The following is a 27,402-nucleotide window of genomic DNA, read 5'->3' as shown; positions in this document are numbered from 1 at the left end:
CTCACACTGAAGCCTCCCACACAAGAAGGAGCCATGTCAGTCTGCTCGCTCCTGGATACGCTTTTTATGAGAACTTCAATTCTATTAGCTGTAATAACGTAAAAGCTGTAACAGGACAGAAATGAACCTTTATTGAGTTGATTTGGAGTGATTTGGAGCTTTACCACTATGGAACCTACCTGGACCACTGAGGGACTGCACAGATTTTAGGCCACATATTGAAAATCACATTCTACTGTCTAAAGGAAGTGTTTTTTATTATCATCAGAATCAGTATTAAGAAGTGAGTCTAGTTTTTAGTGTTGAAATCAAGTTTGAAACCCATGGATACTAAGCATTTTATCAAATCATAGAGAGTCCCTTCAGGTTTATCACAAACTTATTTTTGTTGTAGGATCTGGCAATCCAGTGAGGGGGCTCTTTCTACTTTCTAAACGAATAATGGTCTTAAAAATCTAAATTGTTTAATGTAAAATGTTTTTCGTACCTCTGAATTTGAACATGTTTACTCAGTATCTGGGGACACACACCTTATGCATTCCAAACATGTTCATTTTTAGTGCAACGATTTTAAAAAGCACTTTAAGCGACCAAATTGGAGTTTTGCTGCCATGGTAAACTTAACAACAACTAGCATGCTAATACGCACTGATTTTCAGGCAATAAAAAGCTTTCTAATAAGATGCAGATCCCATATGAAAAAAAAAATATAAGAATTTACCACTGTCTTTGTATGAGGAGAAAATTCAGTTTGTCGACTGGACAAAAGTTAGTTTGGTTGAAGACGTTTCGCAGCTCATCCAAGCTGCTTCTTCAGTTCTGGTCAGAATGCTGGTGGACACTTCCTTATATCTGCAGGGAGGAGCTAACTAACTGAAACTAAAGCTCCTCCCTGCAGATATAAGGAAGTGTCCACCAGCATTCTGACCAGAACTGAAGAAGCAGCTTGGATGAGCTGCGAAACCCTAACCCTCTTCAACCAAACTAACTTATCTCCAGTCGACAAACTGAATTTTCCCCTCATGGATTCTACCTGGACGACTGAGGGATTCTTCAGACTGTCTTTGTAGTAAATCTTTATATAAAGTTAATATGTGTCATGTGTGGTTTACTCCTGAAAGTGGACCCCTTTTGCATTTTTCTCATACAACTATATTATCACAGCAAGAAGGTTCTGGGTTCGATCCCCGGGTCGCCTGGGCCTTTCTGTGTGGAGTTTGCATGATTCTCCCCGTGTCTGGATGGGTTTCCTCCGGGTGCTCCGGTTTCCCCCATCAACCCAAAACATGCTACATAAGTCTCCATAAACAGTTGATAGTCATGGTCAGTTAAAAACAATCAATCCAATCATTGTGTCCTTAGGCAAGACACTTCACCCACATTGCCTAGTATGAAAGTGGTGTGTGTGTGAGTGATGGTGGTGGTCGGAGGGACTGATGGCGTCGAGTGGCATGGGCTCTGTCAGTGTGCCCCAGGGCAGCTGTGGCTACAATAGTAGTTTACCATCACCAGGTATAGTAGTGAATGAATGAATGCTGAATGAATAATGCTGAATAATGCTGCGTAAAGCGTCTTTGGGGACAGAAATGTCTGTGAAAGCGCTATATAAATAAAGACTTACTTACTATTATGAAAAACTAGTAAAGATAAAGTGAGCATTTTGCATGACATTTACAGGTAATGTGCATGATAAACTACATTTTCTTTGTATGTTCCATGTAATGTTTGTATTCTTTAATTATATGTTGCAGTTAAAAAACAAAAAACGAAATCTGAGTCAGAAGGGGGATTTGATCCCAGGTTGCCCACGTAAAGTCCAGTGACTTACCAGTTGAGTGAAGCAGCTACTACCTCTGAATGGAACAATAGGAGATGTTGAGGGCAGTTACAAGAACCGTGGTACCTGTAGAGGCAACAGGGAAAGCGACTGCAGGACTGTGCAGAGTAAAAATCTTTTCACATCCTGGAAGTCTTATCGTTTTCTTTCTCACTCTCATATACACACAACACAGCAATCGTGTTTAAGGACACAAACATTTCACTTGTTTTTCTATGATTCTGTGGTAAAAATGACCTTTGTCCAACACTTGTATGTATGTTGTATGTGGGATTAGTGTCATATTCAGCACTTGCAGGTTACAAAGTTTTATGTTTCATGCTGCACATATTTACCAAAGATCTTGTAACTGTTTTCACTGTCATGTACAAATCTTTTAGGATTAAAATGGTGTGTGATTTGTCTATACCAGGCATGTCCAAACTATGGTCCGTGGGCCAAATGCGGCCCTCAGACAAATTTTTGTTGGCCCTCAGGCTTCCAGGTGAATTGGTCCAAATTACCTTACATCAATTAAACATTAACTTTTTACTGCAAGTTTTTTGAAAGTCTACCTTGATAAAACTAATATTTAATAATTAGTGTGTGGTTTTAAGAAAGACTGATGGCTCATTCTAACGTGTTAAACATGCACATATTTTAATTATTCACTGTACTGAGCACCAGTCTACGGCCCTCGATCGGCCCTCTGCTTCATCTGCATTTAGATATGTGGCCCTTGATGAAAAAAGTTTGGACACCTCTGGTCTGTACCTATTCCATATGGGTAATGGCATTAAACCTTTCTATATTCATGGAGACCAAACCAGACCAAGTTACAGGTCAGATCTGTGGAGAGGCGACACTGCTCACAGTCAGAATCAGTTGTTTTTCTAGGTGTTTTTGAGCAATAAAACCACCTGTAATTTAACAAATGTAAGGTAGAGCTGTTTAATGTCATACTGTGGAACATTCTAGGCAGAGCGGCGACATCTACATAGAAACAAGCAGGTAACAGACCCACAAACAAAAAGTTACATAGTGCAGCTTTATGTATATTCAGTTACGAGTTTCTGCACAGATATAACGTTCTGTCTATAACACACTGTACATACGGGCTTCGCTGTTGTTGTGAACTCCATTCCCTCCTCCTTCGTTAAAACATTCAAGATGGTGATTGTTTCTGCAAGGCCATGGGACGTGAATGTTTATATTATAAGAGGAGTTGTTTGTAAAGGCATGTAATGTAAAGAAAAGAAAAGAGGAGAAAATGTATGCGTGGTTATGGATGCTGTCCATGGTCCTGAAAGACGGTTTTCAATTGCGACATTGGAATTCGAATATATTTTTTCTTGATACGTTTACCGTGGATAGAGATTGAAATAGTTTTAACTCCAAATGACATTAACCACTTTATAAATTGATTTTTGTTTATTATTATTATTATTATTATTGGTATTTTTGTGTGTAATCACTTGGGGAGAAGTATGAGGAATGAGGAAAAAATAATTGAAAAATAATACACTTTTTCCTTTTTTTTTTTTTTTTTTTTTCAGAATTGAGTCTAACTAAAAAATAATTGCCAAAGCCTGCCGAATTAGAACTAGAAAAATTACTAAAAAATGACAAAATTCTATGAACATACATTTTATTAGGCATTTTTTCTTTTTGTACTACTGTTTGTGTTTTATTAACAGACATGGGGAGAGAAGCCAAAGATTTCACTCAAGTAAGATTAACTTTAGTTCAAAATAATATTACGCAAGTAGAAGTGCAAAGTAGTGATCCAAGAAATTACTCAAGTAAGAGTGAAAAAGTATTTGGGAAAACTGCTACTCAAAAGTAACTTAAAGAGTAACTGTCAGGACGAAACATCTTTTGACGAACAAAACAATAAATAAACTTAAATAATGCACAAAATATTTTTTTCAAATGATAGATACAAAAATGAGGAAAAACTAAATATTTGAAGGCACAGTGCAAGAAATATGAATGTTCAGATCATTTAACACTGACAAATTAAAGCTTTTGTCACTTGTCGACTCACAGTGGCAAGAGTAAACAAAACTAATGGTCAAGTAAGTACTGCTACTTCAATAAAAATATTACTCAAGTAGGAGTATAAGTATGCTGCTTGAAAGTACAATTTCTTAAAAAAAAATACTCAAATAAATGTACCTGAGTAATTATAACAAAATACTACCCATTTCTGGCTATTAGTTTGTATTTAAGTGCTCAGAAAAATCAGACATACTGTACTTGTATCTGCTATAGTTATAATCTGTGACACTTGTGGATCATTTTGTTATAATTTGGACGTTTTAAATCATAGTATCCATCTAAAACAATATTAAAAAGAAACAAGTGCGCTGATTTCCATGTTACAAAACTGTGTTGCCCAATGGGAGCTGACGTTGCCATAAATGTCATCACAACAAAGAGCCGTGAAGTTGTCAGCACCTCCATCGGAGAGCTGGAGACCACACTAGAAAACAGCATTTTGTTTTTGTTTGTTTTTTTTGTACCAAAATGATGACACAACGCTAGCGAATCCTACATATATCACTAATTTGAAAAAGTAAAATTGGAAAACAAAGTAAGTACACAACTGTGGGCGTATGCTGGTGGCGGTAAAAACATTAAAAAGTTAATCAGCGAAATGATGTCTTGAAAATAATCAATTAAAGTTGATTCAAACATGCACAAATTTCTACAAATCCAACTCTGGGTGAGTAAATGACAGAGGTGGGGACTTGGACTTGAGTCAGATTTGAGTCACTATTTTTAGGACGTTGGACTTGACTTGATAAAATGGACTAAGACTTGAGACTCGGCTTGAACTTGAAGGTCAGTGACTTGGGACTTGACTCTGTGTGTCTCTGTGTCTTGAGAAGACTTGAGAAGCACTTTTAAATCTGAATTATTTCCATTCTGACTGTAATGACTCACTTTAAGATCATGTCAAGATATTTAAAAAGGAAAACATTGCATTTCTACAACTCTTAAATACTGTATAAATACTCATATATACAGACATGGACAATCGATTTACTGAAAATTGTCCAACAAAAATCAAAAGTAGTGTCTGGTTTCCATTGGTTATTTGTCAGGAAATTTTTATTTATTATTGCTTTTCTTAGTTTCAAGTTATTTCAGTGAAAATTTTAGATTTTTCTTTCATTTCTCAAGGAGTACCAACAATTTTGTCCACGTCTGTAAATATACAATGATTTTATAAGCACAATTTATCTTAAAAGTCATATAAATTGCAAAAATCTAAGCTATATTTGGTACTTTTTTTGTTTTAAAGATTTGAAATGACTTGAAGCTCAAAGCAGACCACTTGGACTTGACTTGGACCTGACTTGGACTTATGGGCCAGTGACTTGAGACTCGACTTGGACTTGCTTGTATTTGACTTTGGACTCGACTTTTACTTGAGGTCAAAGACTTGAGACTTACTTGAGACTCTCAAAACAACGACTTGGTCCCACTTCTTGTAAATGGTGACGAAAAACAACAAAAAACTCTCTCAAAAAGTCAATTTTGTGTAACAGATCTGCTTTAAATCAATGTAAATGAGTGCGCCCCCTGCTGGTTCAGAATATTTCATGAGTATTGATAGCTGTGAGGAGTTTGATGTGGTGCTTAAGACGTAATAAAATAAGATAATGTAACCATATCTCTGTAGTTGAAATCAGGCTGTGGTGCTCGATCCCAGCCTGCTGTTCTAATCTGTCTCCAGCCGTATTATGTAAATATACTTTCACATTGCGTCGTTATGTGAGGCCTGGAGGGCAAAACTCTGTTACTCTGCACTGGCCCTATAGCACACGCAGACAAGTATAAATGAGTCTGCCAATATTTGTACTTCTATTGAATTAAGTCAGAAGTATGGCTGTGGGAGTGTGCTTAATAAGGGAGAAAGCAACACTTAAAACAGTGAACAGAGGGGGGGCTACTAACAGAGGTAGTGCTCAAGCAAGAGTAATGTGAAGGAGAAGTACAAAGTAGTGGTACGAGACATTACTCAAGTAAGAGAAGTATTTGGGAAGAGTAAGAGTAAGTAATTTAAAGCGTAACTGCGAGGATGTAAAGTAACTGGAAGGAGAAAATATTCAGTAATATGTAAGATTGTGCAAAAATATCAAAATATCGATGTCATTTAATGTGATGATACAGTATCGATATATTTCCAAGAGTATTTTTTGGTGCATTTTACTAAATGATTTAGTTGTAGTGCTACAGTTTTGTTAGTCTGATTCATCAGCCGGTTTCACTTCTTAGAAACCGTCTGACCTCACAGCATTAGGATTCTTTCGCTCGACAGTAGGCGAGTACTTTTTTCATTTAACCAATCGCTGCTATTTGGTCGTGGCGTATGTAATGCACCACTAACAGGGCTAACTGGTATATTAAGCTTTTCCCAAATCCAGTAGGAAGAAGGGCAGTAATGTCTTTCCACTTGATAAAATTCACCAAACATTCTCTTTGTTCCAGGTTTAAATCCTCGATCTTGGGAATCGTTTTTTGGTTTGTTTAGAGGAAGGAAACTCTTTTATGCAACACATTTGACAGTTTCACAGTTTTGATGAGTAAAATGGATGTTTTCATATGAACTTTTCACAAGAAGTGGTTTAAGGAAGACTTAGTATCACAGCCATGATTTAGCCTTTATTTTTTTATTGAACTGTATCGAATCATTTTGAAATATATCATATCGAATCGAAAGTGCACTGTATCGAGGTATGTATCGTATTGGCAACTTCTTAACAATACCAGCCCTAGTAATATAAGACTTTATAAGCACATAACCTAATAACTTAAATATATGTGAAGCAGAGCTGCAAGAAACACAAATATTTAAATCGGGTTCCCCAACCTGTAGCTCTCCACCCCCTTCCAAGTAGCCTGCCAAGGGATTTCAGAAGTATTGTCGATAATAATTAAAATAAATTTTGATTAAATACCATTGTAAATGTATCATTTTGATGCCTAACTTGGTGCACTGATAAATGGATAATGGTTTATGTTTTATAAACATGTAACTGTTCCCCGTTTAAGGCTTGACATGGCCCTTAAATTTACTCAGTTGCTGAAATCAGCAGCTCTCTGGCATTTTTGTTTCATAAATGTAGCTCACTTGAGCAAAAGGTTGGAGACCCTCGGTTTAAATCATCATCATATTGTCAACAAGAAGCTTTTGTCACATGTAGGCTCACAGTGGGAAGAGGAACCAAAACTCTTTCTCAAGTAAGAGTACAGTTACAGTTTCTTACTTCAGTATATTTACTCATTTACTACATTAACTTAAGTACTACCCACCTCAGGATCTTAGTTAGTATTCAGGCACTTAGGGACAAAGCACTTAAGCGAATAGTTTATGAGCAGTAACACTGGTCAAACTCCATCTTGCTAATAATAGTATTAAGGGAAACATGTGAAAAGCTTTTATCATAACATTGTCCAAACCGTAGTTGTATCCTGTTTACAAGAGCTTTCTCAGAAGTGATCTGTGTGATTTCCCTGATTGTGATGTCGTCTAACAGACTGGAAACACACAGACGCACACACTGGTGAGTGTTTGGTTCTGATCAGACTCACTCTCACACATGGGTGAGCAGGGAACAGCGCTGTTGGTAAACGGCTGGTAAAAGGCTTTTCTTCCATGGTTCATGCTCAGGGGCCTCTAACACACAGCTAATCGATTGGAAATAGAATTTTGCTTTTTCCAAAGGAGTCGTGCACTGCCTCATTTGTCCAGGACTGGCTCATCATAGAAACAGAGGAGATAGAAGATTAAAAAGGAGCGAAAATGCCAGTAACTAGTGAGCCATGAATATGTAGTCTCTTGATCATAGTCTCAAAGTCTGAACTCAACAAACAAACAAACACAAAAACACAAAACATAAATTCTATTATTATGCGTTACACCAGTTTTTAAAACATCTAACCGAGCCTACTGTGTAAAACATCAATGCACAAATACACCAGCAGAGGGCACAAGAACCCCTGGAGCAGAGTAAAAAGAATTTGGACTGAGCCAGAAACAATAGCTGTAACTAAGCTCTAATATTGAACAATTCCTGACAAAGACAGATCAAATACACAGTTTAGTGGCCAAACCTCCTCGTCGAAGCCTGATCTGAGCCTGTGGCAAAAAAACCACACTTCACCCACTTTTTTTAGAACAAATATGGTGCGTGTGAGTGTAAGTGTTGCTGGTTGGAGGAGCTGATGGCGCAGATTGGCAGCTTCACTTTCCTCAGTCTGTCCCAGGGCACCACCAAAGCTGAATCCCATTACACCCCTTGGCCATACCCCCTTCTGTTTTGTGTTTTCACATGTAGGGGTAGGAGCGTTCCAGTTACCGTTATGGCAGAGGGGTAGGGGAAAGTGGTAGGACTATATACTCCTCCAAACGAAGATTTTTCAGAGGCACACTCCAAACAGAGAGGTGTGAGCAAGATCGCTGCTACCACGACCACAGAGACCAAAGAAGTTCACAAATTGGATGGATTTCTGACCAAAGAGACTATTTTGCCACTATTTTAGAGACTATTGATGACGTATGTGATTGCTTAATTCGTAAGGGTTTACATTCAACCCCTACCCCTTGTTGCTCAGTTTCAAGGGGCAAAAATTAGAAATGGGATTGGCCCCAAGTGTGAAGAGAATGAATAAAACACAGAAACATAAAGTGATGCGTTTGAGCGTCTGGAAAAGCCCCAATACGAGACTAATTATTCTCCGACGTGAGAGACAGAGCCAAAGTACATCTCCTGGTACTCTTTAAAAATCCTGTTGGGCTTTTAAATAATATTTCAAATCAGGACTCCAAACGCTGAATGCAAAGCACAGACTGATTTCATGCACACAAAACCTTTCACATTTCTGCCCTGCAAAGGCAGAAGACCTTAACGCGCCAGAGTGTGAAACTGAGAAAAATGACTTCAGAGTTTCTGTTTTGTCCAGACAAAAGTAAGGTAGGGCTCCCAAAATTTGACACTAGTTGCTATAATGAAGAAGTATTTGTATGTGAAAAAGATTGAGCTCAAAATGGAACTTTGACCATTATTTTGGGGAGTTACTGTACTCATGAGGTTAAAATAAGGAGTCGTGCAAAGGTAAAAAGCAGTAACAGACATAATCATTATTTGCTTGACTTTCACCAGACTTCCATCCATTATAAGAACCTCACCAAGCTCTAGTCCTCATGGAGTTTGTTTGAAATGATATAGAAGAAGTTTGGATTTCCGGTTTAGTGCTGATCAGGATCAGGATCGTGAGGCGACACTTACACAGTTAAACAGTTTGACGAACAAGTTACTTTGTAGTATAGTATGTACAATATGAATAAATACTCGGACCGGGCATGTTAACTAATTAATTTTATGTTAACTAATTAATTCATTATCGTCAACAATTATTTTTCTCCATTTAATGCAGTTTTTATTTATTTATTTATTTTTTGTAATTATAAATGTCCGTCGCTCACTGGCTTTTATTTTGAGAAAGTTCACCGCGAGGAAACCCAGAATGTTGCTTACTGCTGCGGCGCTCACAGGAAACAGAGAGAAAGAAAGCGGGATAAACAAACATGGAGAAAGGTAAGGAACTTTTACATGGCCATTTTCATTTTAAAGCATTTGTAACACTGCAACAATGAATTGTCCTGTCACCAGGGTTTCACGAGTCTGAAATGTTACCTAAATGTAACACACTCTGCTGATGCCGGCAAATCGTTCAATGAAACAAGTGGAGCGAGGCTTCGGCCGACCACAGGAGATACAACATGTCATCGCCATCGCTCCTTACACGCACACGCATCACGCACACGCATCACACACACGCATCACACACACGCATCACATGCATGCATGTGTGCATGCATGCATGCTGCACACAGCATGCACACAGCATGCATGTGTGATGCCCTGCACACAGCACGTAGGGCACCAAGAGCTTGTGGGGGCAACCACCGTGCGGTCGATCTCTCTGTCGCAACCTCCCACCCCCGATCTCACTTTTCCTCCCCGAGAAGCCAGTACCAGCAATCGCATTCTCATAATAATTAATAAAATAATAATAATCTTGCATGCCTTAGAAACTTGCTTTGTTCAGAAAAGTAAAAAAAAAAAAGTTCTAGGAATTGACAAACTGCACTCAAAGTGTTTTCTGGTGACTGTTTTTGACTGAGATTCTCATTTTTATATCAAACAGGAAACATTAATTCCCGGGCAGTAGCAATACATTTCAGTTTTGTATTTGGTTTGATTTGATTTTTTCAGTTGACGTTTACACTGAATACTTTATTTTACTGCTGCTGATCACATGCACTTTACTTTTGAATTCAATTCATTAAGTCAAATTGACAAACTGCACTGAAATTGATTCTTTTTTTGAGTAAGATTCTCTAAAGGAAGAAGTATAAACATGGACTTTACAGACTAGTGCCCTGCTCCTGTATAAAGAAATGCACAACAGATTTATGGCACTTTCGTTTACATTTCCAATAAAAGTGCACTATATGCTGCTTTTGAATTGAATTCATTCATTGTCTTTGAGTATAACATGAGATTAATCATGATTAATCACAGGAACTCGTGCGATTAATGCAATTAATATTTTTTATTTTTGCCCAACCCTAATAAATACACAAAATACGTTCACATTAAAGATAATTTAAGTATATTTGAACACAAAAGTATATTTATTGAATGTGTTAAGACCCTGTGCCAAGGCCTCAACAAAAACAAAGAGGCGAGAGGTTCGATTTTAGAATAAAATATTTTGCCTTTGCACGACTCCTTATTTTTGGCTCATGACACAAAGACAGAGAACAGGAACTGACAAATAAGTAGCCACATTTTTTCCACGATATTTATTCACATGATAAAGGAGGATCTCAAATACCCCCAAAATGACATTAACTCATTTTTGACCAAACTTGATGTTACTGCGTTCTGCCTTTGTAGGGCAGAGTAAACCCCTGAACATTTCCTGCGACCTCTGCCGGCAAAATGCAGCACAGTCTGAAAAGTACAGTGAATTCTATTTGATATTACAGTGCCCAAACTGCATTCACCTTAACTACATAACACATCTATAACATTAAACATCATTTGCACCCACGCGGTCGTATAGTTTGGCTGTGAACCTGTTCCATTAGCTGTGAGTCATGTGAGATTTCTCCTGTTTTCAGATGCGCGCGGCCTATTGTGTTTCTACATCTACACCTACTCAAGCCACTGTCCCTGCCGTGCGTTATACAGTGTAGTAATGACCTCCTGCACGGGGGAATATGAAAACATCTCTTTTCCCAAATTGTCTCTGGATACGGTTGCCATGGGAACTGTCACTGATGTTCCTCATTTGTCTTTTTCCGTCAAATAAAATGGTGAAATGTGTTATTATGTTGTTGTTGTTTTTTTGTGCGGTTTAACAAGGCAGTCGTTTTATTTAGTTAAAATCTCCATCTTGTGAACACTGAAATGACGGATAGGCAGGCGTGTTTATTCTCTGCTGTTATTATTATTATTGGTGGTAACGAGACAAAAAGGGATGACTGTGCTACAAGAAATAAGCAGCATTTTAAAACCCTAATCTTAAAGGTCCTACATTACACAGAATTTACTCTAGTAAGCTTTCAGTATGCAGAAACAACATTATAACATCAGAAAACAGTGTAATATGTGCCTTTTCAAATGTAAGGAAACCAGTGAAGTGAAAGTATTAGGCCATATAAAAAGATGAAACTGAAGCCTATTACAGGGTAGGCCTATACATAAAAGCATAAAGCCTACTGCAGCTTTGTAAGTACTTCAATATTGAAGTACTGCTCGAAAGACTAAGCAGTAGACCTATGGAGGACTTGTGTTAAGGAGGATTTTTGGATGACTTTTCTTCATATAGTTATGGAAAAATAGAAAGAGCAGATTACAGAAAAAGTGTACTCAAGTGAAAGTGAACGTACATGATTAAAAATACTACATAAATTAGGCCGACTAGTTTTTATACAATTTTAGTAGGAATGCAATTTCGACTGGCACTCCTGTATTTCATCCATCCATCCATTTTCTTCCGCTTATCCGGGGCTGGGTCACGGGGGGCAGCAGTCTAAGCAGGGACTCCCAGACTTCCTTCACCCTGGACACTTCCTCCGGCTCCTCCGGGAGGACCCTGAGGCTTTCCCAGGCCAGCCCAAGAGACATAGTCCCTCCAGCGTCCAGGCGCCCAGGAGGCATCCGGAACAGCCACCTCAACCGGCTCCTCTCAACGTGAAGGAACAGCGTCTCTACTCTGAGCTCCTCCTGTTTGCCTGAGCTCCTCACCCTATCTCGAAGGGAGCATCCAACCACCCTGCAGCGGAAACTCAATTCGGCTGCTTGTCTTCGCAATCTTGTCCTTTCGGTCATTACCCAGAGCTCATGACCAGAGCTGAAAGCAGGAATGTAGATTGAGCAGTAAATCGAGAGCTTTGCCTTTCAGCTCAGCTCCCTCTTCACCACAACGGTCCGATACAGCGACCGCGTCACTGCCGACGCTGCACCGATCTGCGATGTGATTTTAATGTATTTCTTATTCTGTAAAGCACTTTGAATTACTTTGTGTATGAATTGTTCTATGATAATAAACTTACTTTGCCTTTCTATTATTTTAAATGTAGCTACAATTACATGGCTAAATTGTACTCAAGTTATACCCCTGCAAGTAGTACATCTTTAAAAAATACTTGTATATAAAGAACACCCACGTACTTAATCACAGTAAAGTGATTAGACTTTTTGTAAAACCTTAGTGATGGTCATTTAGAAGCTCCCACAGTTATTGAAATAGCCTAAAAAGAAGAAATAAAGCATTTCAGTTTCGACTTGACAGTTTTACGTGGGCTTGTATATGCGCATACCATGTTTCCCCGTAGGTCACCAGTGGGTTTTGCTGTTTTATCACCCCTCCAGCCGCTTTCATGTCCGTTAGAGGGCGTCATTGCGCACTCGACCAGTCTTCGCTCCGGAGAGGGAGGGGGCGGTGCAGAGTGAGCGAGCCCGGGCTGAGAGCTTCTGAGGCGGCCACAGAGGCACAGAGCTCGCTGCCTCGCACTCGGAGCAGAGCTGTGGAGCGGAGAGGCTGCCCCATGCCGCCGGCCTTCACTGGGATTTATAACGCCTTCTGACGCGCCTGTCGCTTCTGGAGCTCGGACTAAAAAAAAAAAAAAAAGAAAAGAAAATAAAGGACACGACACGATGCTTCTCTCGGGGTTTCCGACGGTGGCGATGCTGATGGCGGCTCTGCAGGTAAAACACTCGGTACCAGCCACCACCAGCGAGCGGGAACAGCGCAGTTGCATCCCGGTGTAGCGAGGATAACGCAGCCGTATTACAGCTCAGGTTTAACGATCAGTGTTGACGCCTTACTTAGCTACACCAGCTCAATATGACCCTAAAACTGCGTTATTCTAACATCATTTCCAACAACTATCAATGCTTTCTGTTGTATTTGCGTTTGAACGTGGGTTTTTGTGTGTTTTAGTCCTCGCATCCTCTTCGGGAGCTTGCGTCTCGCCTCTTTACGCACTGCTCACGCTGCTCTCCGCTGCACAGTTGACGGGCCGGTGTGCGAGCTCAGGCTTAGCCCAGGCTCGGTGCACCCAGCCCGGGCACGTTCGGCGCTCTGACCCGGTGATAGGGGAAACACAGAGCGGGCTTTGTAGCGGTCCGAAAGATGGCAGAGGGGTTTGTCTGCCCGGAGACGTGTCTGGTGAGCGTTTAGTGCGCCCGTGCGTGAGGTGGCGAGAACGTGCGCGAGGCTGTGATGGTGCCACCTGACTATAGGGCAACTGTGAATGTGACGGTGCCACCTGACTGACTATAGGGCAACTGTGGCACCGACTATGCGCTGGAGTCATGGTGGGTTACGGCGGGACGTGGGATTTTACGCAAAGTGACAACAGAATGATTTCATGTTGTAAGAATTCGTACAGTAACAAAGACCAAGACGACAAAGAGACGGTTTGATTTGCAGGCATGTCCATCAAATAAGTGCCCTATATACAATGCAAATAACCCACAATTTTAAAAAAAGGATTAATCGATAAATCATAGTTGACTATAACCTAAAAAATAATCATAGTTTTATTTTGATCTTAAGCATTATCTGGACTCCAAAGCTACAGAAAAATAACCTACTTTTTAAAAATAACATAAGTCAGTCGCATTTTTAAATAAAAATGTAAAAAGAAAGAAACAATAGGCTAAATTTTAAACGGCAGATTTTGATCGATTTGTGAATATTAACAACTTAGAAGCTTTCAGCGACCAAATTTTAACCTTTCATTTTGTCTATTTTTTTCGCGTGGTAAAAAATACAGAATAAGGTGCTTTCGACAATAAAATGTGAACGATGGTAGCCAAAAATCTCAAATGGATCTAATAAAACGGTGGAGAATTCAAATTTGTTGCTCGTGAGAGATGGTAAGACACAGAAATACAGAAAATTTGGTTTTGTGGTTGATTATAGAGATCGATATGGGTGTTTTGTTTGTTTTTTTCATAGTGTTAGTACTGATTATTTAGAATAGAGACAAACCGATGTTTTTGTGAGCCAATACGTAGGACTGATTTTGATTATTTTCCCCAAATGACATTATTTAAACTCAAAGGTGCACTGTGCAACTTGTCTGGTGGAGGGTCTGTCACCTGCTTGTCTCTGGGAAATGCTCCACAGCATGGCCATAAACTTAAGAATCTCCATGGAGACTTGCAAGCCAAATTGCCGGTTAGATTTTGTGGAGAAGCGACCCCACTCACTGTAAAAATTCATGTATTTTAAGATATTTTTGAGCACTAAATAGCACGTTTTTAAGGAGCAGATCGACCAAAACAAAATATCGGTCTATGCTGGAGTTTTAAGCCCGATATTCAATGTGCTAAAAAGTCCAAATATCGACACATAGGTCTATCTCTAGTTGATTACGTAGGTCTATTTTAAAGTCTCAGTGCAAGAGAATTCATTGTTGGGCTTGTTTTGTCTAATCTGCAAATGAAACGCTGCTGCTGTATTGGTATCATTAGAACGTGTACGCATGGGTAACTTGGGGATACGCAGCTATAACGGCGCTGAACCTGACTGAAAATTGGATCTAGTGTGCATTATGTGGTCCAAGTATTCAGCCTCTCTGTTAGAAACCCCGAGGCATCCCAAAACAGAACGCTCTCTGTCTATAAAACGCATTAGTGAATAATGTATGTACCACAGGAAGAAATGCGCAAAAGGGTTACATTTTTGCACACATAAATCATGCTTTGTTGTAGAAGTGGGAGATTTCGGAAAACGTGTAATATCGCAGTTGTTGTTCTGGAGATTCTGGCTGAGAACTGGGTCCCACATGGTTCACGATACGATATTATCATGATGTGGCGATACGTGCAATAATTGATCAATTTTAATCATCAAAACAGTGAATCACATAAACAAAAAGTGTAGTGTGGTCACAAAAGAATGCTAAAAGATACCAAAAAAAAGTCTCTTGCCGATATATCGATCCAGCAGCCCAAGATAATGATACTGCAGAGGTGGAACCAAGTCTTTGTTTTGCAAGTCTCAAGTACGTCCCAAGTCTTTGACCTCAAGTCCAAGTCGAGTCTTGAGTCGGGTCTCGTGTCACTGGCCCATAAGTCCAAGTCAAGTCCAAGTCAAGTCCAAGTCAAGTCCAAGTCAAGTCCAAGTCAAGTCCAAGTCGTCTGCTTTGAGCGTTCAAGTCATTTCAAGTCTTTAAACCAAAGTACCAAATATAACTTTGATTTTTGCAATTTATGATTTTAAAGATAGATTGTACTTATAAAGTCATAGTATATTTGTATATGAGTATTTATAGAGTATGTAAGAACTGTAGAAATTATTTTGTTAATTTTTCTTTTTTAAATGTCTGGACAAGATCTTAGTGTGAATCATTACGGTCAGAATAGAAAGAATTCAGATTTAAAAGTGCTTCTCAAGTTTTCTCAAGTCACTGGTCTCAAGTCCAAGTCGAGTCCCAAGTCTTAGTCCATTTTATCAAGTCAAGTCTCAAGTCCTACAAATAGTGACTCAAGTCTGACTCGAGTCCAAGTCACGACTTACAAGTCCCCACCTCTGCGATACTGTATCACCACATTTAGTATCTTGATATATTGATATTTTTGTGATTTTTCACATATTGAGGGACCGATGGTGCCGATTGGCATGGCAGCCGCGCTTCTGCCAGACTGCCCCAGGGCAGCTGTGGCTACAGTAGTAGCTTACCATCACCAGGTATAGAGTGAATGAATAATGCTGAATAAAGCTCTGTAAAGTGACTTTGTGACAAAATGTCTGTGAAAAGTGCTAAATAAATAAAGACTTACTTACCCCTACGTTAGATAATATGCAGAATTATAGTATCAAGTATATGGGTCTCAGTGGATCAGATTTGTTTTTGAACTAATGAGAGAGTAGAAGAGCAAACAAGAAGCAAATTATTTTATACCCCAAATAAGCACATTTAGTTCATATTTTTACAAAAGTGAAAAGTTAATTCATGATCTTTACTTCAACTTAAAGAGCCCATATTATACTATTTTCTGGTCTATGTTATAATGTTGTTTCCTCATCACAAACATCTGGAGTTGTGTTTTGTTTCATTCTCACATGTTTAACGCACAAGCCCAATGCATTTAGGCTGAGTTCAAGGTTCAAGGTTCAAGGTTCAAGGTTGTTTATTTGTCATTCATATGAGAGAAACACATGACAAAACGAAATGTGCCCCCCGAGGCCCAGTAATCCAGAGAGAAATATAAACAATAATAAATAAGCAATATATTAAAAAGAAGTAAGTGCATCAGAACAACATTTAGCAGTTCCAATAAACAAGTAGAAGTAAAAGGTGTGGCAAGATAATCTTCTCTCAGACTGAAAACATTGTTCCACCTTGTGATTGCTTGCTTGCTCCACTGTGTTTTTAAACTCCGTACACCTTCACTAGGATCATGTGGGTTATTTCAGCTCCAGAATTGCCCATTTCTTCTGAACTAAAGGTCAAAATTTTGCTGTTAATGTGAAAACTACCACTACATGACATCACAAGGTGTACCAGAGCATTTTGAGCTTTGGAAATTAGGCAAACGAACAATAAGGGTTGCTCAAAAACACAAGTCCGTGTTTGTTTTTGAGGAGGTAACAGCATTCTAACATGACTTAAAGCTCATAAGAATCAATTTTACGTAATATTGAACCTTTAATTAGCCTAACCTCAACTTCAGGATTTATTTATTCTCATTATTTAGCCTGTGTTTTAGGTTGAAAACACATAATTTATTCACATGGGAGAAAAATTTCACCTTTAAAAATGAATAAAACATCATTATTGTTCTGCTTTAGACTAAACCTGGTGTTTTGTCTGCTTTTAAAAAATAGTCCCATCTGTGGAGAGAAATGCGTAGAGCTAATGTATGCACCCCAGGCTTGAATCTAAATGCAGTGCCAGAGACATGATCCAAACCAGGTCTGAATCAATACAGAGGCTCGCAGTGCCAAAGGGGTCAGAGGTCGCCTCCCAAAATGAAGCTATTCATTGGAAACAGCAGCATCAGCACCGAGCTCGAGTCAATGCCTTAAAGACGTGCAAGGCTCTCTCCGTAATTTTTCTCATTTCTAAATAAGGCTGAACACTGTGATTATGATTGGATTTGCGACTTATGTTTTAATTAATTGTTGGATTCTGTTCAAAGTTCAAAGTTGGATTCTGTTCAAGCTGCATATTTTAACCATGTCTAGAAGCATTCGCATCTGATTCATATAAGAATCACGTCTACTTTTGCATGTTTTATGTTTGCATAGGTCTAAACTAAGGACACAGCTTTTTCAATTCCGATACCGATGTTGATACTTTGGCTTTAAGTATCTCCCGCTACTCGATATCAACTGATACCAGGGCAGTTATTTCCTTTAAAGGGCCCATCTCATGCAAAATAACTCTTTTCACATTGTATCTTCTGCACATAAACAAGCACAATTTGGGTTTTGGAACATCCATTACACAATAGTTTCACAATCTTACTGATTTCTTGGAGGCAGTCACAGAACAGGGACTATTAAAGGCCGGCTATTGCTCATCCCCCCGCCCGTCCTGAGAAAGCACAGGCTCCGCCCTCTAAACGTGACGTAGGCTCTGAGTGAGCCGCCCTTCCTCCGCCCATCTCAGGGAGGGAGGGGGAGACAGGCGTGCACCCTGATAGTGGTAGGAATAAACTTTTATTCATCATGGTGATACAACGCGTTCAGCCACATGTGTTGGAGCCGGAATCGGACGAGGACTTTGAGGTGCACAAAGCTCAAGCACCACGTCGACATCAGCTGAACATTACTGATTGGTAAAGTATTAATAAATGCTCGTAGATAAACTTATTATATCATGTACACTGGAGGAGGGGGGGCGGAGGCGATGGAGCGGGACAGGGGGGCAGGTGCGAAGCGCTTTCTGCTACGTCAAACGCGCCATCGGTGTATCTGCCGCGTCATTGTTGTAGCAGCTTTAGTTCGTTGTCACGTGGGAGGGTGGCAGAAATACGCTGCAAACAATCTAAAAACCACTTCTGTGACATATACAAATCCCACACATCACTCTTAGAAGGTAGAAAGCTCTGAAAAGTTGATTTTGCATGAGATGGGCCCTTTAAACACAAACAGTAGGAGGTGAAAAATGTAAAAATAAATAAATCTTACTGTGTTTTGTAACTGCTATTAATCATTTACAGCAGACCTGGGCATTGTGCAGCTCCCAGACCACATACGGCTCTTTGACTGACTCTGCCCGACTTGTTTCAGATAATTTGGACTTACAAAATAAACATATTATATAATTTTGCCTTGATAAGACGATTTAAAAGTGCTTAGAACTGCTATTTCTTCATGTAGTTTGCACCAAATCGGAGCAAAGGATCATGGTCTACGTAGTTCCCTCTGTTTTTTTAGCTATTGCTTCACCATAACGATGAATTAAAGCAAAGAGACTTGTAATTTGATATATTGTGAAGGTCCATGATATTATTGAGAGACTTATGACGATACAATATCCCGATATTTTGGTTACTGTTACACCCCTACCAGTATCGTATGGGTGCATCCCTGGTCTAAACTGGGTTAAATTATTGCAGTATTTCCATTTGCTAATTGTGACCATTCAGTTCATATTGCAGATCTATAATAAAATTGGGTTAGTGTTATGGTAAACAAAATCAATCATTTCTAAAAAAAAACAAAAATTGTATCACAGCTCAAATTGTATCAGTTACTTGACAATCAACAGCGTTTTATTACTGTAAAGGTGCTCTGTGTAAGTTTGTTAGTGTAGGATCTGCCTCCTCCTTGTCTCCATGTGCAGTATTGATGGAGGGTAAGAGCCAGTTCTGCTTATTGATTGCCCGGTCCTCTCATAAGAAATCTCAAAGTTAAATTCATTCATGTATGAATCTAATCATTTCTATTAGTGGCTAGTAGATGTGTGCAAAAATATTGAAATATTGATATATCGTATCGTTTAATTTGATGTGAACTGAGCTGCAGGTTAGTGGAAGGAAACTTGTTTATGCTCATTTAATTTGACATTTTCACTGTTTTGATGAGTAAAATGGGTGTTTCATATGAACTTTGCACAAGAAGTGGTTTAACACAAAACTTTTAGTGTCACAGCCATGATTAAGCCTTTATTTTTATTGAAATGTATTGAATCGATTTGAAATATATTGTATTGAATCGAAAGCTCACTGTATCGATGTTTGTATTGTATCGGCAACTTCTGAATGATACCCAGCGTCTAGTTATGGTCTAGTACCTATTACAACATATTACAACACAAATCTGCATTGTATCTACATTTTTTCATCTATATTATATATTATTGACCCATTAAAATGTGTTGATGTTATTTGAAATCCAGTAATATGTCTATCACCGTGGACAAAATCGGGTGAAGCTGGCAGGGAAAGATGGAGGTCAGATCTATGGAGAGATGAGTATAAATGCATGTTTTTCTAAGGTATTTTTGGCAATAGAACCACATTTAATTTAATTGAATGCGCTCTCAGTGGAGTTTAATATCATACTGCGTAGAATACTAGGCAAAGCAATAACATTTTCATAAATCCTCCACCAGAAAAGTGACGTATTATATCTTTAAGCTGTTATTCAAGTGAGCCTCTTAAGAGAGTTCAAACCTCTTTGGGGTTCGTTAAGTCGCTCTGTCTCTCAATCACATGACACAGGCTGATCAATAAGAGGAGAGGTTGGGAAAAAGTGCACATTTAACCCGTTTCACTGGGATTAGGGCTGGTTATTAAGAAGTTGCCGATATGATAGATACCTCGATACATAGGCCACGATACGATTCTCGATCTGGATTTAGTGAGCTTTTGGTTCAGTATGATTTGATGCAATATATTTAAAATTGATTCGATGCGGTTCAGTAAAAAATAAAGACTAAATCAAGGCTGTGATACTAAAAGTCTTTGTTAAACCACTTCTTGTGCAAAGTTCATATGAAACACCCATTTTACTCATCAAAAGAGTAGGGGTGTAACAATAACAGAAATATCGTGATATCGTATCGTCAAAGTTCTCACAATACTATCGTGAACCATCACAATATGTCAAATTACAAGTCTCTTTGCTTAAATTCATCGTTATGGTGCAGCAATAGCTAAAAAAAACCACAGGGAACTACATAGACCATGATCCTTTGCTCCATTTCAGTGCAGACTACAAGAAGAAATAACACTTCTAAGCACTTTTAAGTCTTAATTCTTTGGATTAAGTCTTGTCAAAGCATTTAAAGAGGAAAAAGTTGCATTTTAACAGTTTTAGCTGTTTACCCTCCACAAATTATCGCAATAAATATCGTATCTTTACATGTATATCGTGAAAATATTGTACTGAGAGATTTGGATATTGTTACATCCCTAATTGTGAGCCTCCCCACCATATCGTGAGGTTTTCCACGATATCGCAAAAAATATTATACCGTGAGGTTCATAACGTCACAATATCGTATCGTGAGACTTGGATATCGTTACACCCCTACAAAACAGCGAAAATGTCCAATTTGTTTCATAAATGAGTTTCCATCCTCTAAACAAGCAACAAAACTATAGAGCTGTAACAAAATAATTTACTAAAATATACCAAAAAAGACTCTTGGCAATATATCGATGCAGCAGCCCACAATATCGATACTGTATCATCACATTAGACGATACGATACATCGATATTCCAATATTTTTGCACACCTCAATCTTTTCTGTTATTTCTACCAGCTCCAGAATTAGAAATCATGCATAATAATATATATCTTGAGTATAAACAGATGAAATTATCTTTATTTGTGAGAATCGTTTCATATTTTTCCACTTTTAATTAAGAAAAAATATTTGGCTTTCTACATTAGGCGTTTGGAAGCGTACAGTTACAGCGCGGCTAATAGAATAATCCTGTTTACTGTTCGAATCAATGCACCAAAAAATATACTCCAATTAAGACATTCATTTTTCTGATGTCAAACACCTTTCTGTAATGTAATCGATATACACAGTGCTGCGTTTTAACATAAAAATTGCATCATTTATCGATTCCTTTTTCAATATTTTCTTGCTACCTTCCACCTCGGTGTGAGCTGATCTATTTTCTTGTCAGATGTTGATCTTAATTGTCTTGACCTCTTGACCCGAGCCCTGTCAATACATTTCCATTAGCAACAGAGATCACTTTATTTCCAAGAGAAAACTACAGATTGGTATTTCTCGTCTCGTAAAGAAGTGGACTTTTTGGCAACAGTCAAATGAAGCTCACAGAGGCCACTACGGACAAAATAACTAAATAAAAACAGCAGGATCATGTAGTTAATATGATCATTTTAAAACCGAAATGATTTCTATTTGGATGAAACTGATGTCCGCTTTTCTGACTTACTATTTTTGATCCACAGTAGTAGCAATCACTTTTCTCCTCCTCTTCCTCACATTAAAGGTACATTATGTGACCGTCACCTGCTTGTTTCTATGGAGATTGTCATTGCTTTGCCTGAAATGTTCCACAGTGTGACATTAAACAGCTTTACCTAACATTTATTCAATTACAAGTGGTTTTATAGCTCAAAATATCTAGAAAAACTGGCATTCTGACTGTGATCGGGGTCGCCTCTCCACAGATCTGACCTCTAACTCCGTCTAGTTTGGTCTCCATGGAGATAGAAAGGTTTAAGATAGCTAATGTTAAAGGTGCATTATGTAACTTTTCGGTTAGGGCTCTGTGAGCGTCTTGTTTCTATGGATATGTCATTTCTCTGCTTTGATTTTCCACAATATGACAAAAAACACTTGGGGTGTGCAAAAATATTGAAACATCAGAATATCGTATCGTTTAATGTGATGATACAATATCGATATCAGGGACTGCTGTATCTATAAATCGCCAAGAGTATTTTTTTTGTCATATTTTACTAAATAATTTTGTTACAGCACTACAATTTTGTTGTTTGTTAAGTGGAAGGAAATTTATTTATTCAACACATTTGACATTTTCACTATTTTTATGATTAAAATGTTTGTGTTTCATATTCACTTTGCACAAGAAGTGGTTTAACAAAGACTTTTAGAATCACAGACAGGATTTAGCCTTTATTTTTTATTGAACCGCATCGAATTGATTTGAAAAAAATCGTATTGAATCGAAAGTGCATTGTATCGAGATATGTATCGTATTGTGGCCTATGTATTGAGGTATGTATCATATCGGCAACTTTTTAATGATACCCAGCCCTAAACAGCACTACCTTACATTTATTCAGATACAGGTGGTTTTATAATTCAAACATACCTAGAAAAACAGACATTCTGACTATGAATGGGGTTGCCTTTCCACAGATGTGACCTGTAACTTGTACTGGTTTGGTCTTCATGAGAATAGAAAGGTTTAATACCATACTGTGAAACATTTCAGACAAAGCAATAATCTAAATCTCCACAGAGAAAAGCATTTGATGGACCCTCCACCACAATATTTACAAAATGCTCCTTTAAAGTCTCTGTACCTAATATTTTTTTAGTAATGTTTTTGCCCCATATAGTAGAGCAAAAATGTGTTGAAAAGTCAAAATGAGACTGCTTTGTGCTGTCTAATAATAGAGGGTTTTATCATCCGCAAACCAGGAAGTGTATTGTTAGCATGCTAGTTGTCGTAAGTCTTACCGTCCACTTTCGCAGCAGGCAGAATTCAGGAGCTGCTAATTAAACTGACCCGTCAAACGAACCGGGCTGTGGTCACGCTGCCTCTGCTCGCCTCATGGGAGTCATATGCTCAGTGCAGAGGTCGGACTAAGACTGGGTGATATGCCAAAAAATTTAGATATATATTTTTCCCTCAGACCCACAAACAGATAAAAATGGCTTTCAGTGTTCATTTATAAACATAAACAACACAGACTTGACAATTTCCTCTCTGTACTGAACTCTGCTTCAAACTCGGGATGTGCTGATACCTACAGTAAACTGGCATTGGAAATCGGTGCTGATTCTTGGACTTTAGCTGGGGCGTGTATCGGTTCCATGATATCGGTTCAGACATTGGTTCAGCCGATATCCTGTTGGGCCTTTAATTGATGTAATGGGTCTGTCAAATGCCTTTTTCCATGTAGATGTTATTGCTTTATCTGGAATGTTTCACAGTCTGATATTAAACCTTTTTATCTTCATGTAGACCAAACCAGACCAAGTTACAGGTCAGATCTGTGGAGAGGGGACCCCACTCATAATCGGAATGCCTTTTATCTAGGTATTTATGAGCAGTAAACCACCTGTAATTGAATAAATGTAAGATTGAATAATGTTTAATTTCATATTGTGAAACATTCGAAGCAGAGAAATGACATCTCCATCGAAACAAGTGGATGAACCTCCAACCAAAATGTTACATAGTTTGTTTGTTTTTATTTAGATCCACTGTTTAGTAAGATACTTTAAAACTGTAATGTGTTATTTATGACTTGTTAATGTCATTTCAAAGTTATTCATTACATTACAATATTATTGTATTTAAAATATAAGACATTACACAACTATTGCGGCATTTTTAAGTTACTCTCACCAAAATAACTGTGAAGATGCTGAACTTTTGCGCTGTATATGGACTGAACCAGGACTAAACCAGGACTAAACCAGGACTAAACCAGGACTAAACCAGAACTGAACCAGGACTAAACCAGGTCTAAACCAGAACTGAACCAGGACTAAAACTAGGACTAAACCAGAACTGAACCAGGACTAAACCAGGTCTAAACCAGGACTGAACCGAGGACTAAACCAGGTCTAAACTAGGACTAAACCAATACTGTACCAGAGCTGAACCAGGACTAAACCAGGACTAAACCAGAACTGAACCAGGACTAAACCAGGACTAAACCAGAACTGAACCAGGACTAAACCAGGTCTAAACCAGGACTGAACCGAGGACTAAACCAGGACTAAACCAGGACTGAACCGAGGACTAAACCAGGACTAAACCAGGTCTAAACTAGGACTAAACCAATACTGTACCAGAGCTGAACCAGGACTAAACCAGGACTAAACCAGGACTGAACCGAGGACTAAACCAGGACTAAACCAGGTCTAAACTAGGACTAAACCGAGGACTAAACCAGAACTGAACCAGGACTAAACCAGGTCTAAACCAGGACTGAACCGAGGACTAAACCAGGACTAAACCAGGTCTAAACTAGGACTAAACCAATACTGTACCAAAGCTGAACCAGGACTAAACCAGGACTAAACCAGAACTGAACCAGGACTAAACCAGAACTGAACCAGGTCTAAACCAGAATTGAACCAGGTCTAAACCAGGTCTAAACCAGGTCTAAACAAGGACTAAACCAGGACCAAACCTGGACTAATTTGGACTAGAACTTGGGATCTAGGACTGCCCCTGAGAGAACCCCGAGCCCATGGAACAAAGTGTCTGCAAGGCGCGATCGGGCGAGTTCTGCACCGGTCCTTTCGCTCGCGGTTCCCTGACGGTCCACGTGGGCGCGTCTCCGGCGTTTCACCACTGCTGATATCGCGGTGATTTTAACAAATTTGTATGAAGAAAAACCCACCACTTCAATCCAGTCACTTGTAATGCGCTTTACTCTAATTTATGCCGAATAAAATATTACAATTTTTTTCCAAGTAATGCTGAACATTACTGCGTTACAACAACAAGCAACGCATTACAGTAATTTGTTACTTTTATAACACGTTACTTCCAACACCGTTTAGATCCCCATTAGCTACTGAAAACACATGCACCACATTCACACCACCAACGAAACCAAAACACAATGAAAATAACAGAAAATACAAATAATCATGATAATCAAAATCTAAATATTGATGATAATAGCTCTACTTCTGTTGTGATCAGAGACAGCACAACTCATCATAGTATCGATATCGGTATTGGAACTGGAAACGCTCTGTGCATCTTTACTTGAAACCAGACGCTTTTACTGTCAGATGTTTGGCCGCAGACTGCTCCATTAAAATAACCCAAGCTGATCAGCGGCGATTAGAAATAAAACACGAAATCTGGATCTTGATTAAAATTCGATTAACTGCACAGCCCTGAGTTGGACCAGCTTATTCTGCTTAAGCTGTGTCATTGCTTCTCAGAATGGGGCAGGTGGTTGGCAAGCTATTTTGGCCCGTGTTTGTAGCTCAATTAGCAAAGCGCAAAGACTGCACTTGTTTAAATATAATGTCCTCTGCAAATAACGAAATGAGCAGATTCTGTGGGCTCATGTATCAAACTTGGCTGGTTTTATTTTTGTTTTTCTCAAATCTTTAAGTTCCTGGATGTGTTTAAAGATGCATTGTGTCACTTTTCTGGTGGAGAGTCCGTCACCTGCTTGTTTCTATGGAGATGTCGTTGCTTTGTCTGGAATGTTCCAACAGCTTTACCTCACATTTATTTAATTACAGGTGGTTTTATAGCTCAAAAATACCAAGAATCTGACCTGTACTTGGTCTGGTTTGGCCTCCATGAAGATAGAAAGATTTAATGCCACATTGTGAAACATTCCAGCAGACAAAGCAATTACAATTTTCTGTTCATGGAGAAAAGCATTTGTTGGACCCTGCACCAGAAAAGTTACACAATGCACCTTTAAAATATGGTTGGTTCGACCGTGAAATTAATCTTGATGTTAAAACAATAACTCGCAAATTGAACTGAAATTGTCAAAATTTGTCCGATGAAAATTGCAATTGGATTTTTCTCCCCCTATATTACAGTTACATTTGAAGTGTGGATCACAAATAAATCCACTTTATTTTTCATCCAAAATATGAGGTTAAATTGTTAGTCTGGTTTAAACCTGGACTATCTTGGTATAGTGCTGTTTAAGACTGTGCAATGAATCGAATTTTGATTTTGATTTGTGTCAAACACTCTCCAAATTCATATGAACGAGCTGAAACGATTTAAGCTTAACAAAATTTATTTTTTATATAAATAAGTATATTTATTATTATTTATTTTTTAATATAGTGATTGTAGAACAGCCGGAAATATAGTTTATATGGATACATTTATGTTTTTCTATGCCTTATTTCATGTTCAGTATGTTTTATTCATTTTATGTTTGATACATTGCAAAACTGATGTAAGGTACATATTTATAACCTATATTTTTCTTTTTTTGAGAGAGAGAGAGAAATGCTGAATAAATGTATCGTGTAACTAAAAAATAATAGTTTGAATAATTGTGATTGCAATATAAAACTAGAAAAGCACTCAGAGAGCGCAGACCTCCGCCAAGGACTACCCCCATTTTTTATATAAATTGCGATAAAATCAGTCTTCTGGATCAGATCCGGATCAGCCTTTGGAATATGAAAGAGGATCCCATTGTCCATCCCTGAGTCAAATTTCATGGGTTTGGTCAATAATTAACCGAGATATTGAGAAACAAAATTTTTGGCCCCATTTACCACAATGTTAACTAAAATTTCAAAGTGATCCAGAATCCAGGATTTCTTCCGGATCACCCCCAAAATGAAATCAGTTCTTCCTTTTCACATTTCCAACAAATCCTGAAAATGTCATCAAAATCGGTCCATAACTTTTTGAGTTATGTTGCTAACAGACAAACAAACAAACAAACAAACAAACGCCGGCAAAAACATAACGTCCTTGGCGGAGGTAATAATCGTCATAATGATTTTTTCCATAATCGCCCTTCTGCTGTTTATGGTTTAATCCTGGTGTAGTTCTGTTTAGTCTTCTCTTCTAACCCTCTCTTTGTATCGGCTGGGGATGGTTCAGACCTGGTTTAGTCCAAATTTAGTGGCTTAGTCCTCCTTGTTTAGACTAGAGACGCATCGATTAGTGTAATCGAGACTAAGACCAGTCCGCGACCACAGGGTCACAACAACAGGATAAGACCAAGACCTCTGAGGGTCGAGACAAGACTGAGGCTTTTAAAGGCTCAGATTGACCGAGACAAGACCAAGACCATGGCCCATCAAGACCAAATCGAGACTAT

The 27,402-nt window shown here is 38.6% G+C and overlaps 1 protein-coding gene across 1 annotated transcript in view; it reads left to right on the top strand.

Annotated features, from left to right (window-relative positions):
* The first annotated feature begins 12,885 nt into the window (after positions 1-12,885).
* Positions 12,886-27,402, top strand: part of LOC110154708 (cadherin-2-like) — a 236,842-nt gene continuing 222,325 nt past the window's right edge. The window contains exon 1 of the mRNA XM_020918725.2: positions 12,886-13,113. Within this exon, the coding sequence (XP_020774384.2) occupies positions 13,063-13,113 (51 nt within the window). The 5' untranslated portion in view covers positions 12,886-13,062. The remainder of the gene's footprint in view (positions 13,114-27,402) is intronic.

The sequence above is a fragment of the Boleophthalmus pectinirostris genome, unplaced genomic scaffold (genome assembly GCF_026225935.1).
Source record: "Boleophthalmus pectinirostris isolate CB_2022bp ecotype Guang Dong unplaced genomic scaffold, ASM2622593v1 HiC_scaffold_7, whole genome shotgun sequence".
Lineage (NCBI taxonomy): Eukaryota > Metazoa > Chordata > Actinopteri > Gobiiformes > Gobiidae > Boleophthalmus > Boleophthalmus pectinirostris.
This window is presented reverse-complemented; position numbering and strand designations above follow the sequence as displayed.